General features: G+C 38.6%; 1 protein-coding gene across 2 annotated transcripts; it reads left to right on the forward strand.

The window, feature by feature from the left end:
* The first annotated feature begins 38 nt into the window (after positions 1–38).
* On the forward strand, positions 39–13,207 carry LOC103472840 (intermediate filament family orphan 1-like). 2 transcript variants are annotated; one of them, XM_008422679.2, is made up of 10 exons: positions 39–822; positions 1,123–2,173; positions 7,342–7,402; positions 8,101–8,196; positions 8,391–8,531; positions 8,606–8,790; positions 8,863–8,980; positions 10,066–10,158; positions 10,241–10,371; positions 10,789–13,207. In XM_008422679.2, the coding sequence occupies exons 2-10, from the start codon at positions 1,260–1,262 to the stop codon at positions 10,934–10,936; spliced, it is 1,887 nt and encodes a 628-aa protein (XP_008420901.1). In that variant the 5' UTR covers positions 39–822; positions 1,123–1,259; the 3' UTR covers positions 10,937–13,207. The 2 variants fall into 2 exon arrangements, with proteins under 2 accessions (XP_008420901.1, XP_008420902.1); XM_008422680.2 differs by having other exon boundaries at positions 10,069–10,158.
* Positions 13,208–13,444: the final 237 nt, after the last annotated feature.

The following is a 13,444-nucleotide window of genomic DNA, read 5'->3' on the forward strand; positions in this document are numbered from 1 at the left end:
AAATTTCAATGAAAACATGAAATTTATTGTGCAATTTTAAATGTTCCTATCTTTGTCCTTAAGTTTATTTCAATATGCATAGTGACTTATTTGAAATATCCAAAATGACTCMGACTATCTCTGGCTTTATCTAAATCTACTTATTTATTGGTGTAACCAACATCACTGCATACTTGAACAAAACTAAACATACCTTTTGATCCAATCTGGAACCATCTAGTGTACAAACCTAATGTAGTGAATTTTACATTGAAATTTCAGTTGGCAATTTAAAAGAATATTCAATTTCTGCAAAATTTAGATTWTACATGTGATCTCTTGAAATGCTTTTTYCCCCCCCCAATAACTTTATTTCACAAAATCGATGCTTTTAAACTTCAGTTGTAGATTCCTGCGTTCCACTAGATGTGTTCCTTCGTTTCAAGTGCAATGAATCGGCTRGTTCCTCTTTGGTATTTTAAGAAGCATACAAGGAATATYKGTGTGGCTGAGCTTAAGAGACATTAAAAGTCAGAATGGGAAAATGCATCTTTGCTTGGTTCAGCTTGTTGCAAATGTCAACCGGAGTTGCATCAAGTTTTACCAGTAAAATATGTATTTTAAAAGTCAGTAGTTCATAGAAGCAAAACGCACACAAATAACTTCAATATGTGATTTACGGTAGCTTCAGCTGCTCAGTGACCTTCTTTTACCGTTATTACGGTAAAGTACCGCCGCAGTCATGCACTGATGTTTGTTCCTGACTGGGCTTCGCTGCACAGCCGCTCTGGACTGATTTCACCYMCTTAACTGGAGTCTGAAATAGCCGTTTGCTCCTTCCAGGTATGTAAGGATGAATCTTTATTAGAGATCGGAAAATGCTTCGTTTAGCTTTATTGAAAGGCGTAAATGTTCACTTTGCTTGTGCGCATCGCTGCTGCGTTTGTCCCTCCAATGCRTGAAAGTAAAGTGAATTTGACTGCAGGATGCAGATGGACGCCTGGTATTGGAAGCGCCTGCACATATCTTCTAAAAKAAATGCGTCAGCATATTTGTGTGTTTACTGGTATTCTGTAATGTCGTTTTGTCTGCCATATGAGGTCACGTCATCCTTCTAATACGYATWACTGATTCACTTCACAGCTCCACTTCCTGAATGAAATCTTGCCAAGTCAGGAAAGAAAATAGAGAATAAAGGGGCCTCCAGGTTCTGATTCTGGTTCGGATCAAGGGTTTTTAATCAATTACCTGGCTTGTTGAATCCGCAGAAGTCTGGGTTCATGCCGGATTTTGAGCATTTCAGATTTTCCTACTCAAGAATGAATCCTGTCCTGGGGGAGAGCGGCTTCCTGGCTCCGCAGCAGCATCACTACATGATGGGCCAGGCGGATGCAGCCATCCCGGAGCCAGGCTACATCCTGGGGGACRGCGGTGGATTCGGGCCGGATGGCTTGTCRGGGTTGGACCTGGGTGTCCTGCCGCCGTCGTCGGGTCTGGCCTACCTKCACCGGGCGCCCCCTGCGGCCACGGCGCTGCGCAACGACCTGGGCTCCAATATCAGCGTGCTAAAGACCCTGAACCTGCGATTYCGCTGTTTTTTGGCCAAAGTGCACGAACTGGAGCGCAGGAATAAAGTGTTGGAGAAGCAGCTGCAGCAGGCCGTGGAGAACAGCAGCGGCGGAGAGGGGCTTCATAAGCCCCTGACCAAAGACACGGGGGTCCAGACTGGATTTATCGGACCAATTCCATCCAGACCGAACTACATCCCGCTCCATAATGTCAGTAATTCGGCCTACCTGCCAGGCGGCCTCCTCTCTCCCACCCTGAACCCCCCTCCGCTCCTTTCAAACCACCTGAACACAGATTCAAACTCCAACCTCACCTCACTGGGTTTCCCCCTCGGTGCCGCTCTGAGTCCGAACGACGCGACCAAAACCTTGAGCAACATCAACGAAAAGCACGCCGCCAGCAACGGCCTGCCTCCACCGCCGCGCTTCCTCCCCGGAACCATCTGGTCCTTCAACCACACCCGCCGCTTCGGCATCGGCAGGGAGTCGTGCGTCACGGGGCCCGGGGTCTCCTGGACGCACCCTGACGGCATCGGGGTCCAGATCGACACCATCACACCTGAGATCAGAGCTCTGTACAACGTGCTGGCCAAGGTGAAGAGGGAACGGGACGAGTACAAGAGGAGGTAGGGACTAAAACCTTGTTGTTGAACTGGAGTGAATTTCTGTCTTAAAGTAATGTGTTTAAACTAAGTTCTTTGAATAAATCAAAACTTAATAAACAAAGTTTTAGTTTAAAAATGTAATTTCGGTGGGCTTTTTGTTGACAACGCTTTAAGTACATTTTACATTTRATTTTCAAATRGATATTTGCTCAAATTCATTCAWCATCTGTGGCACATATGATCTGTTTAAATACAGCTTATAAAAAGTTGAGGTTTATCATAAATCTTGTGGTTGAGAATGTTTTGTGTCAAGTTTGTATTCAGCTTTTACAGCACCAATTAATGCTAAAGTCAAAGATTTTAGAAAACTGAGCTTCTTAACCCTGACGACATCATTTCCAGTTATGGGATGGTTTAGCTGTGGTGGGCAGGGAAAATGTTTCTCTTGGATTGAAAAGTTTTATGGGTCCTTTCAAAAAAAAAAAAAAAAAATCTGTCATCTCTAATTTTATAATTTTCTGTCATGTGATGCAAGTCATATAGAAAAACACTAATAACCATCAAATAACTAGATTTTTCCCTCCAAAGCCTGAAAGATGCACTTTAATTTAGATTTGGGTTTTTTTGTGCTCCATGCTTGGTGCCTCATTAACATTTTATGTCATAATCCTACACCAATTACTGTTTTGTTTCTTAGTCAAAGGAGAAATTAGCAACATGACCTAAATATAGAATTGGACTTTCACAGTTTCGCTTTTTTGCTTGACATAAATATAAGTGTATTTAAACTATTAAAATTCAAAACATAAATGATGGAAAATTCTTATGTGAATGATAAATTACTGCAGTTTTGATAGTTTAATTAAAYTAAAGTTAAKTTTGCTTTTCCAGTGTAGATTTTTCTCATTTGCCCTAAATAACTGACATATAAATAAAAACGTACAGACGGCTAAACTGGTTGAAACTGTTTACAAACCACAATTATTGYTCCACAATGGGAACTTTCTCAGCTACAGGTCTTTTGACTGTTAACYTTTACTAAATTGACCCGTTCATAATTCAGGCCGTGTTCTCCTCACACTGCAACAAGACTGAACTAACATGCTATTAAACTTTTATTGGATTCATTAAAAAAAGGAGGTCCCTAATTTTCATCACAAATATTTAACATTGCATAGATAATGTAATGTTAAACAATAGGGTATTTTATWCCCTATATTTGATTGCATGTCWAATATTGTTGATCATTTGTGTAAAAGTTGAAAGTGAAAGCAACATCCTTCTCATTGTAAATKATTTTATAAGGCATTCTGTGGGAGATTTCCCTGAAAATCTTAATTCTTTTGTGATTTCAGACTTTGTTGTCATTGATGTTTAACTTCAAGAGAGGGATGTAGCTGCCGTTGTAGCTAAATATTAGCTACAACAGCAATATAAAGACAGATTTGACTGAGTAAATGAAAGCAAAGTAGCTCCTAGCCCAAGTGTGTATTTTCACAAAAGCTTTTATCGATTGACATGTCRGCAGATGTGATGTGAAGTATTTGTCCCATATCATAGTAGTTCCCTTTGTAATTTAAGTCTATGAAGCTTTCTGGCTGTCAGAGGTCAGTGAACTGGGATTGTTATAGATCCTGTTGGTTAGAGAAATAATGTTACAATAAGTACATTAAAGTTAGTAACAACTTGGAGAATGCAAGGCAGGTGTACTTGCATAGCATAATTTATACACCAGACAACCCAAAGTATTTTTACAAGACATCAAATGAAATGGGGGGGAAAAGAAAAYGACAAAGCGTGAACATACAAGTATATATTGGAAGAATATGTTAAAATATCGATACTGCAAACAGCTCATTAGTCGTATTCTTTCATTAAAACTCTGTGATAAACAAAAATGTTTGCAGTCCTGGTTTGAAGGAGTCAACAGTTTCTTCACACTTCAGGTTTTTAGGGAGTTGGTTCCATAAAACTAAATGGTGCCTCTTTCAGTTCTGGCTGTGGGAACACTGAGTGAGCAGGTCTCTAATGACCTGAGGGGTCGACATGAGTCAKACTTGGTAAGCAACTCTTTATTTCAGGCAGACTTTTTCTACTCTGTTTGGAGACGCATTTGTCYCATRATAAGGGACAAATACTTTAAACTTCAGTTTAAAAATATTTTTATTTCCATATTTAATTTCTCACTTCATTTTTTTYYTTWAWWAWWAAARWWYMRSYTAAAACAACCAAATAAGTTTATTATAAGATGATTGGATGATGTCCTTCATTTCCTCCATTTCTATCCTCCTCCTCTTCCTCTCTGCTGACTCCTGTTTTGCTACCTGCATTGCAGCAGCAGACTGTGTCCACCACCAGTGATGTAACCAGTCTTCCATCTCCYYCTCTGTCTTTTCTCCATGTCTTTTCTGTGTTTTCCTTTCTGCCTCCTTCCTCTGTGTGTTCATCTGTCAACGTTTCTCCATCCCCAGCTTTGCTGTGCTCTTCATCTTTTCCCAGAATAGCTCCGTGGCTCTTTCTTTCCATCTTTTACATTACTTCCTGYTGTCCTTGTCGGCTCCTCCTTCGTTTAATACATGGGTAAAAACAGTAAAGGTTGCCGTTACTGTTACTGTTTTTTTTCTACTGCTTTAAGTGCCGTTTGTACTAATGGAGACAGCGATGATGTCAGCGTTGCCTTCAGTAATTGATGCTCTAAGGGGTTACAGTGACTCATGCATCATTTTGCTGAAGTAGAAAACCAAGCAATGAAAGCAGAGAGGATTTCTGTTTGTTTATAGCTCTATTGATTTTTAGATCAGTGGTCTTGGAGCCTCTGAATCTGTTCTTTGCCAGAAATCATTGTGATGTTTTGTTCTGTWGCTAATTTTTTGACATCGGAACCAAAAGCTTTATAAATGTGACTTGACATTATTCCAAACTGAATTGCCATTATAATTTTGAAAGGTATGTTATAGGTTGTAGTGAGTTGACTGATATTCCTTTGTTTAAAATGCATATGAATGACCCATAAGAAGTTAAAAAAAAATTTGAGAATTCCTACAAAATGTTATTCTTCAACCTTTTTTGATTGACGGGGAATAAATGTGGATGAAAAACATTCAAGGAAAACCARACCATGAAAAAGTGCAGCATTAAGCTCCAGTTTGCAGCATTAAGCCTACAGAACTGTAGCTTCACATCCTTGCTTATCGTCTGTGCAAACTCAGTGCCAGGGTTGTTGTCCCCTACAGAAAACCTTCAAAAACATTAAGCTAAATATKTGCTTTGACTTTTAATAGGAAACCAAATAAGTGAACTTGCCTTTTCCTCTGATCTTTGTCAGACTTACAGCAGTAATTGATTTAGTTATGTGATTATCCACTTACAACATATTGAATTTACTTTTTAAAACAACTCTGTGTATCCATATAACGCCAATGCTCAAAAATCACATCAAGGCTTTGTACACAGTAAAGCAACCCAAATCTAGTTGTATGCTGTAAAGTTCAACTAAATGCGATTCAGTCAGCTTCATATCAGATATGTTCAGTTAACAGTTTATTTCAGTTCTGTTTAATTCAATTCTAATACGAATGCGCAGCAAAACTGATCTCAGGCAGTTTACTAAAGAAATTAAGAGTTTTGATTTGGTTCATTTTACAGCTCAAGCCAGTCCAAATTTACCAGACCAGTATATTTCAGTAAAACCCATTTTAATTCAATCCAGGTCCGTGCAATGGAATGAAGCGGATTGCTAACCTCATTAGTGAACTGCAGCAGATCTCAGATTTCATTCTTAAAACTTCTCAGCTCCTCTGCAGCTGTGGACGTCAGCCAGGTCAGACATTAGGCAGCAGTTTGACGTCATCACAAATTATCCCACTGCTCCGGAATAAAACGTGAGTCTGTAGGGTCATCAATCAGAAACGTCCCCGCAGAGCAACGTGTCGAGACTTTAAAGCATAAGCCACAAGGGCATCGGTGCTCCTTCTTTGCCTCTTCTGCCTGCTGCTTTCCAGCAACCATATCTGTGTGTCTCTTCATTTCAGTGAACTGAAAAATATGAGCTCTGAGTTGCTAATATTCACCACTGGTGAGATAAAGTGACATTTTCTTTTATTGTTGGACATCAATTAAAAAAATCAATTTTACACAAGAAAAATATCATTAGTCTAATGAAGTTTTTATTAGCTGTTCTTGCTTTGTTTTTATAAAGGCAGCTGATTCTGATCAAATCGGGCCAAAGCRGAACCAAGTGTATTTATTTTCCCCCATTTACATATGATTTATATGAAACTGCCAAATGCTTTTTGAAACTGTTTTATTGTCAAGTTTTGTCGATCAATTGTTCAGTTATTTTCTTTTTTATAGATGAAATGAGATCAAGAGCACATTTGTAGCATTTACCTAATCCATATGAAAATAAAGTTCACCTTAAATTTAAATGTCAAGATGTGCAACGTTTATGACTAATGGTTATAAAAGAGATTGYAGTAAGATATTGAAAAAGATCACTGTTTTATTGTAGTGACATGATCTTAGACTAAATGCTGTGAAATGTAGGAATGGCATCAGATCAGATGGATTTAATTTTATATTTTTTTACGTAGCTTACAGAATGATTCTAAATCTGTTTTATTTGATCAACAGGAAGTATTATTTGCRCACAGACATTTTAAATGATCAGTCCATGTAAATGTCCAAATGAAACCCTGTTAATGTGGCACCATAATGTCTATCCTGTGATATTTCTGTTTTCCTGCAGAGGGAAAATACAGCAGAAATCATCTGAGCATGTGGTCCCACAGTAACTTCTGCCTGTTTCTGTTTATTTCTGTCTTCTCTCCATGGAGACTGTGAGCGCTGGAGCATCCACACTGAATACTTCCTGCTTATGTAACATTTGCTGAACAGGAATAGATTTTGTCTCAAAGCTTTGGAGGAAAATTCTTCAGGTGTCTCAGCTGAAAATTAGATTGAATTCAGGAAGCATTCTGTAGCTGAAACCATGCAACAAAAGGCTGAATATTCCAGTTAAAAGTAATGAGTATTCAATTTGTGTGTGTTTTAAATTTCATATTGAGTGGCCAATGTGTTCCTGTKAATAAATGGTTTCCTGTCTTGAAAATGTGTCAAAGTCTTAATATCACAAAGAGCTGGTTTATCGCCATCATTTCCTGTTGAGAATTGTGACTTTGTGTTGACAGATGGGAGGAAGAGTACGCAGCCAGGATGGATCTGCAGGAGAGGGTGGCTGAACTTGAGGAGGTATGCAATCATTACAGTTTGATTATAGTCATTATGTTCAGGTATCAGTTACGGTACCTGTAACTCAGTTGATTTGGATAAATACTTTTTTCTTTTATGAAAACATCAGACTTGTATAGCGCTTTATTAGGAAACGTGCATGAAATCAGCCATTTCCGTTCACACACTGATGATGGCTAGATGCTGGATTGTAGTCACAGCTGCAGCATGATTTCAAAACCTGCTTTTTGTGTTTGCTCTGGTTATCGTTGTCTGATATTAAAAATTGATGACTAATCTGAGACAAAGTGTAACAAAACAAAACTAACAAACAAAATGTGTACCTTTTCATAGCACCAGGATCCTATTATGTTTTTGTTTTCAACTCGGTATGGTTTAAAAAAAAATGTCTTGGGAATGATAGCTTTACTCTATTCTGACAAGGCCCACTGGGGTTCCGTTACACTATGCGAGTTGTCCCAGCTTTTCCTTAACTGCCCCAAATAATTTGGAAAATCGTTAATTCACACTGAACAGCCTTAATAAACAGAAGTGATAATTGGTTTGAATGTGAGGACCTTAAGAATGACGCAGGGTAATTAGCCTGCATCATTAAAGCTCTTTTGTAGTCTTGCATATAATCAAACATTTAAAATGCTTCATGTCCCATTCATCCATCCATCTATCTGCAGAACTGCTTACATGGTTGTTTTTTTTAGGATCTGCAGGAGAGTGAGGTGTGCCAGGATGAGCTGGCTCTCCGGGTGAAGCAGCTCAAGGCAGAGCTTGTTCTTTTCAAAGGACTTGTTAGTAATGTAAGTCTAAAATATTTTTTATAAGAATACACACACTGGAATAAACTACGAGAGAATTTAAAGTTGGTGGGGGGGAGGAAATGGGAAGACGCATAAGTTTATCAAGATTTTCTTAGCAATTCATTCATTTTCTTCCCTWCTGCGGCACTACTTGGCTGTGTCAACAGAATTTTGTTTTGACCCATTTTCTTAAGGACCTGTCTGATCTGGAGAGCAAAATTCAAGAAAAGGCCATGAAGGTGGACATGGACATCTGCCGGCGCATCGAYATCACGGCTCGCCTGTGTGACGTCGCCCAGCAGAGGAACTGCGAGGACGTCATCCCCATCTTCCAGGTACGTCTGCAGCAACCGTTCTCCGATAAAAAACCTTTACCTCTGAGCTAAATCTACACGCCTCCACCCATCAGGTACCCACTCCTCCATCCGCTTCTGGCCGCCGCACCAGGAAGCCGAGTGGGCAGTCACAGAAGAGCGGCGACGGAGACGAACTGAGCGTGTCAGAGAGCGAGGGGGGAGGGGCCAGAGACGAGGAGTCCAGCAGCACGTCGGCCAGTCTGATAAACGAGCAGATGCAGAAGATGCTGAATCACCTGTAGGTATCGTTTCTCTGAACATRGCAACAGTAAATCACCATGTAGCTGACATGATTGCATCTGTACTGGAGGAGGGAGTGTGAGTTTGAAGATGACTGCGACAGTCTGGCCTGGGAGGAGACGGATGAGACGCTTCTGCTGTGGGAAGATTTTTCTGGATACACACTGGGAGTTGAAACACAGGGAGAGGTACACACACGTTACATTTCGTACTTGTCTTTTAAACTTTTAGACTACAGTATTCTTAAATAAATCAGAAGTTAGACATGTGTGAAACTTCTGCACAGCTCTGAAAATGTTCAATACAGAAAACAAATGAATACAAAACACTTGGGTGCAAATAAAAACTGATTAATATTTAAACACACAACTGCTACCCCAAAGTTCAATTTGTATGGCCCTCTAGAYCCTAGAGGGCCACAGAGCAACCTTAAATCGCCGTTGTGGAGAAGCACAGTTACGGGGGGCTGGATTTGGCCCGCGGACCTCGAGTTTGACACCTGCACTAAAGAGGCAGGTGTCAAACCATGAAGGTCTGGGAAACTGTTGTTTATGACCATTTTTAGGATTGAAAGTAGGCCTCAGTCTTTTTAAATAAAAAAAATAAAATAATAATAAAGTCACTTTATTTGGTGAAACTTGTTAATGACTAGAAAATGGTTTCTGGTTTTTACTGTCATCACTCATTCCAGATATTTTGTCCCCATGTTCAGGGATAGGATTTCCTCCTGTAGGCATTTTTACCTYGTCTCACTGAGATGTCCTGTGTCCATAAACTATTTTCAGCGCGATGTCTTCATGTAACTTAGTGCATCTTCAGTCTGGTGACGTCGGTGACATGTCTTTGTAGGTGACCAGTAATCTGTTAATTGAGATAAGCCCCCAGAAGTAGCCATTGACCTACTTAATGAAACGCCAGAAAGGAAACGTCAAGAGATTAGTGTTTAAAGCACTCTGTCTCTACAGTTCAAACCTGCAAGTGTACATAGTGTCTTTTATTATTTTATTATTWWAAWTWMMWKRMMWKSMRKWMMWYMRRAMYTSKTMCTTWTTKGKTTTKRWTTTWAARRWTKRWTKRRGKTTTTTWWWWWTTTWMRRRAWTYMWKGKKKKRWYMAWYMAWKGSYTTWMMMMRGTTTTTKKWAAAWWMYWAWTTTRAWTWTTTWTTTWTTTTTTAAATCTCCCCAGCTCWGTCAAATGATTTATTTTGTCCCTGTTAATCACAATTGTGATAATTTTCTAAGGCTTCACGACACATTTGTTTGTTTTTTTCCAGCAGGACGAGTCGATTGAGAAAGTGATTAAAGACACAGAGTCCATGTTCAAATCCAGAGACAAAGAATATCAGGACACAATTGACCAAATAGAGGTGAGACGTCTTGGCGCTTCTACTTCTGTTAATGTGAATAGACCCAGTCTGTGATTTTTAACATGTTTGGGGTCCTTCACAGCTGGAACTGGCCACAGCTAAGAGCGACATGAACCGACACCTGCACGAGTACATGGAGATGTGCTCCATGAAGAGAGGGCTGGACGTCCAGATGGAGACCTGCAGGAGACTCATCACWCAGAGCGGAGACAGGTAGACCACAGGAGATCAGCCTCACTTGTGGGGACATAACAAAATGGCTATTAAGATGATAATGTTACTTTCTTTTCATTTATATTGTGTTCTGTAAAAGTCAGAATTTTTAAAGAACGTGGCTACATTAGGAGTTCAGCAGATCAGTGTTGGAACTGCCAATCGATTTTTAAAGGGCGTCTTTGACAGATGAAATCATTTCACATACAAACTTAAACTGAATTCAAATTAAATGCTTGTAGGAAAAAAAAGCGTAAATGATGATTGTAAGAAGTACTGCAAACAATGTTTAACTAAAACGTTGTCACCTCGGATCTGACGTCCGAGGCAACTGGAACGGAGCCTTGGTTGTATCTACATGCTGCAGCGGTGTCCAGCATGTTAACATAAAACGTGTCCCTTTGTGTTTCATCATAGAAAACCCACCCCGCTCATCATACCAACAGCTGATGACTCTGAAAAGGAGGAGAAGAAGAATCCGACTCTACCTGCTAACTCTGAGAGCAGCAATCCCTTTTGCAACATAAATGCTGGTATCCCACCTATGAACTGGAGAAAACCCTGACACTCCATCCCATTCTGCTAATGCTTCCTCTAGTGTTTTAGGACAACTGAAATAAAGAAAACACACACTTTCCTCGCATCCTAGGATTTTTGTTGAGATTTCTAAAGTTTTAAAAGTAAAACAATACATTTGGGATTTCTMAAAACGGCCTACAAACACTGAGTTCTTTCAACTTCATGGCCAGACAAATCAGCCAAAGGACGACAAAAGCAGACACTTCTGTTTTCTGTCTATAGCAAAAGAAAATTTCCTCCACCGTCTTTCAGAAGYGACTTTGARTCGTGTTCACYATCATGGGGGGAAAAGATCTGTAAACTACTGCCCTCGTGTGGTGACTTCTTATAATTAAATWWAAAAAATGCTGCAAAGTGACAAATGAAGGTGAATCTGTGAGGCGTTAGGGATGCGCATTATTTTGCACAGTAATATGATTATTTAGTGTGGGAGCCTGTTATTTGCACAGTCTGTAAGAAAGATTTTAGCACCAGTATTAAACAGAAGGGCAATAAGGCACAGAAGAATGTAGTTTGCACATGTCACTTAAATATGAAAAAAATATATATATTTATTTTAGGTTAAAGTAGTTTATTATTGCGGATTTCTGTCCAGATCCCTCTTGAGATTGAGATATGGATCTCTATAGGGTCTTATGTGGTTAAATAAAGAAATTTAAAATAATATACCTCTCCATGTGGAATTTCTGGAAATTTCCAAAATCCAGTAAATACAGTTAAAAACAAAAATGTCAATTTGTTCGCCATCAATGAAAGATTATGGTAGCTATTAATAAAGACAGTGAATTAAAAGCTTGAGGGTTAGTTGTATATGTACAGCATTGATCAAAACTAAATATCTGGGTGTTTTTAAACCAAACTGAATCTGAGCAAATTCAATTAGCTTTGGTTCTGGGATTATAAAGGAATGTTTGGGTTGTGCTGTCCCAAACCACCTATTGCAGGTTTGACTCTTAGCATTTATTTTTTATTTGTATTTTTTTTGCAGGGTTGTTGTATAAATGTAGCCAAATTGTGTTGGCTAAACCTATACATCTGTAATGAAATAAAATAAAAAAAATATCACATTGCAACAAAAAAGAAAAAAATCACTTTTCATGTTAGTAAAAAGAAAATCTTTTAAAATTAAATATAATTTACTATTTAGTCAAACATTTCTTAGACCGTGCTCTGCAGTGACATTATTTTATTAAGTTTCTATTTTTAATTTGATATATTTTTATTCAGTTGTTTAACCCCAAGTTTTTATATTCGAAAAGCGATTACCTATAGCTCGATGGTTTGTAATGCTAATTTGTTATTTTGATAAAAAAAAAAGTCACCTTTGGAAAATTTGCTTTTAAAAAGCAAATTTTCCAAAATTTTCCACGCCCAGCACAGGTTTTTGTGCTGGGCGTGAGGCGATGGCTTAAACTGAAAGTAGCTTTCCTCCTTATTCAGAGCTTCAACCAAGTTTAGGAGTGAATAAATCATCTGTTGATTTCAAATACCAGATCACATACTTTGCTTTGAGGTATATGTCTGACCTATAATTACCCATTTTGTGAAGAGCTGTAATATTGTAGCTGATCAGTGTGTATGATGCTGACCTATTAATGCTGCAAGCTTTGTGTCCTATGATGTAAACGTTGGTGATTTTCAATGCAGATTTACTTTTTTGTGCATTGCCAGACACCATGTTTTGAATTATTCGGATCCCAACAGCAAATCTGGGATCAATACGATGTACAAATAGGTTCTTTTAGTGCAAATAGATTTCTAGAATCATAGGTTTTTGCTTTACTGTGCTGAAATGGTGCACTGAATGACAGTTTGTTTTTTTTATAATTACATACCCATAATCCCCAGGTGTTATTTTCCCCCCCAAGGGTCACATTTATGTGTACCAAACACACCTGCAACAACTTGGTAGCTTCTGTCGGTCTGCAATGTCTTTTATTTTTCCAGCCAAGAAATGTACAAAAATTCTCCTATTTTGCTTCTTTATTGTTGAAGCTAAAACAAAGTAGCTGCAAGTTATAGAAAACAAATCATTAACAAGAGACATTAAAAAAAAAGACTCTCAGGTTAAAAACTGATTACCTGAATGAGATCATGTGCTGTTTGATTCTCAACATAGAACTTATTGTGTGTGAGTAAATGGTTGAAAAATGAAATGTTTGAATGATTTTTTTTTTCATGAGCTATGTTGTGATTTGCAGAGTTGTGTGTTTGATCAAAATAAGATGATGAACAGAATAAATTGCATTGGAAAGAAGTATCCTTGTCCACATGGTGGTGATGATGTTGTGGCTGCAGGACAACTTCCCATAACTGGATGAACCATGAATTATCCTCTTTACCAGAAGATTTTCAGCTCTTCTGATCTTAAGCTCAAGCACACTTGGGTTAAGCTGCAGGAGGAATTACCTGATGCATGAGAGAAAAGGGCTTTTATTTTATTAGCTGCGCTGATTTAGTTTTTGATCAGTCTTTGTGCTCCTGTAATGACTTA

The sequence above is a fragment of the Poecilia reticulata genome, linkage group LG11 (assembly GCF_000633615.1).
Source record: "Poecilia reticulata strain Guanapo linkage group LG11, Guppy_female_1.0+MT, whole genome shotgun sequence".
In the NCBI taxonomy this organism is placed as follows: domain Eukaryota; kingdom Metazoa; phylum Chordata; class Actinopteri; order Cyprinodontiformes; family Poeciliidae; genus Poecilia; species Poecilia reticulata.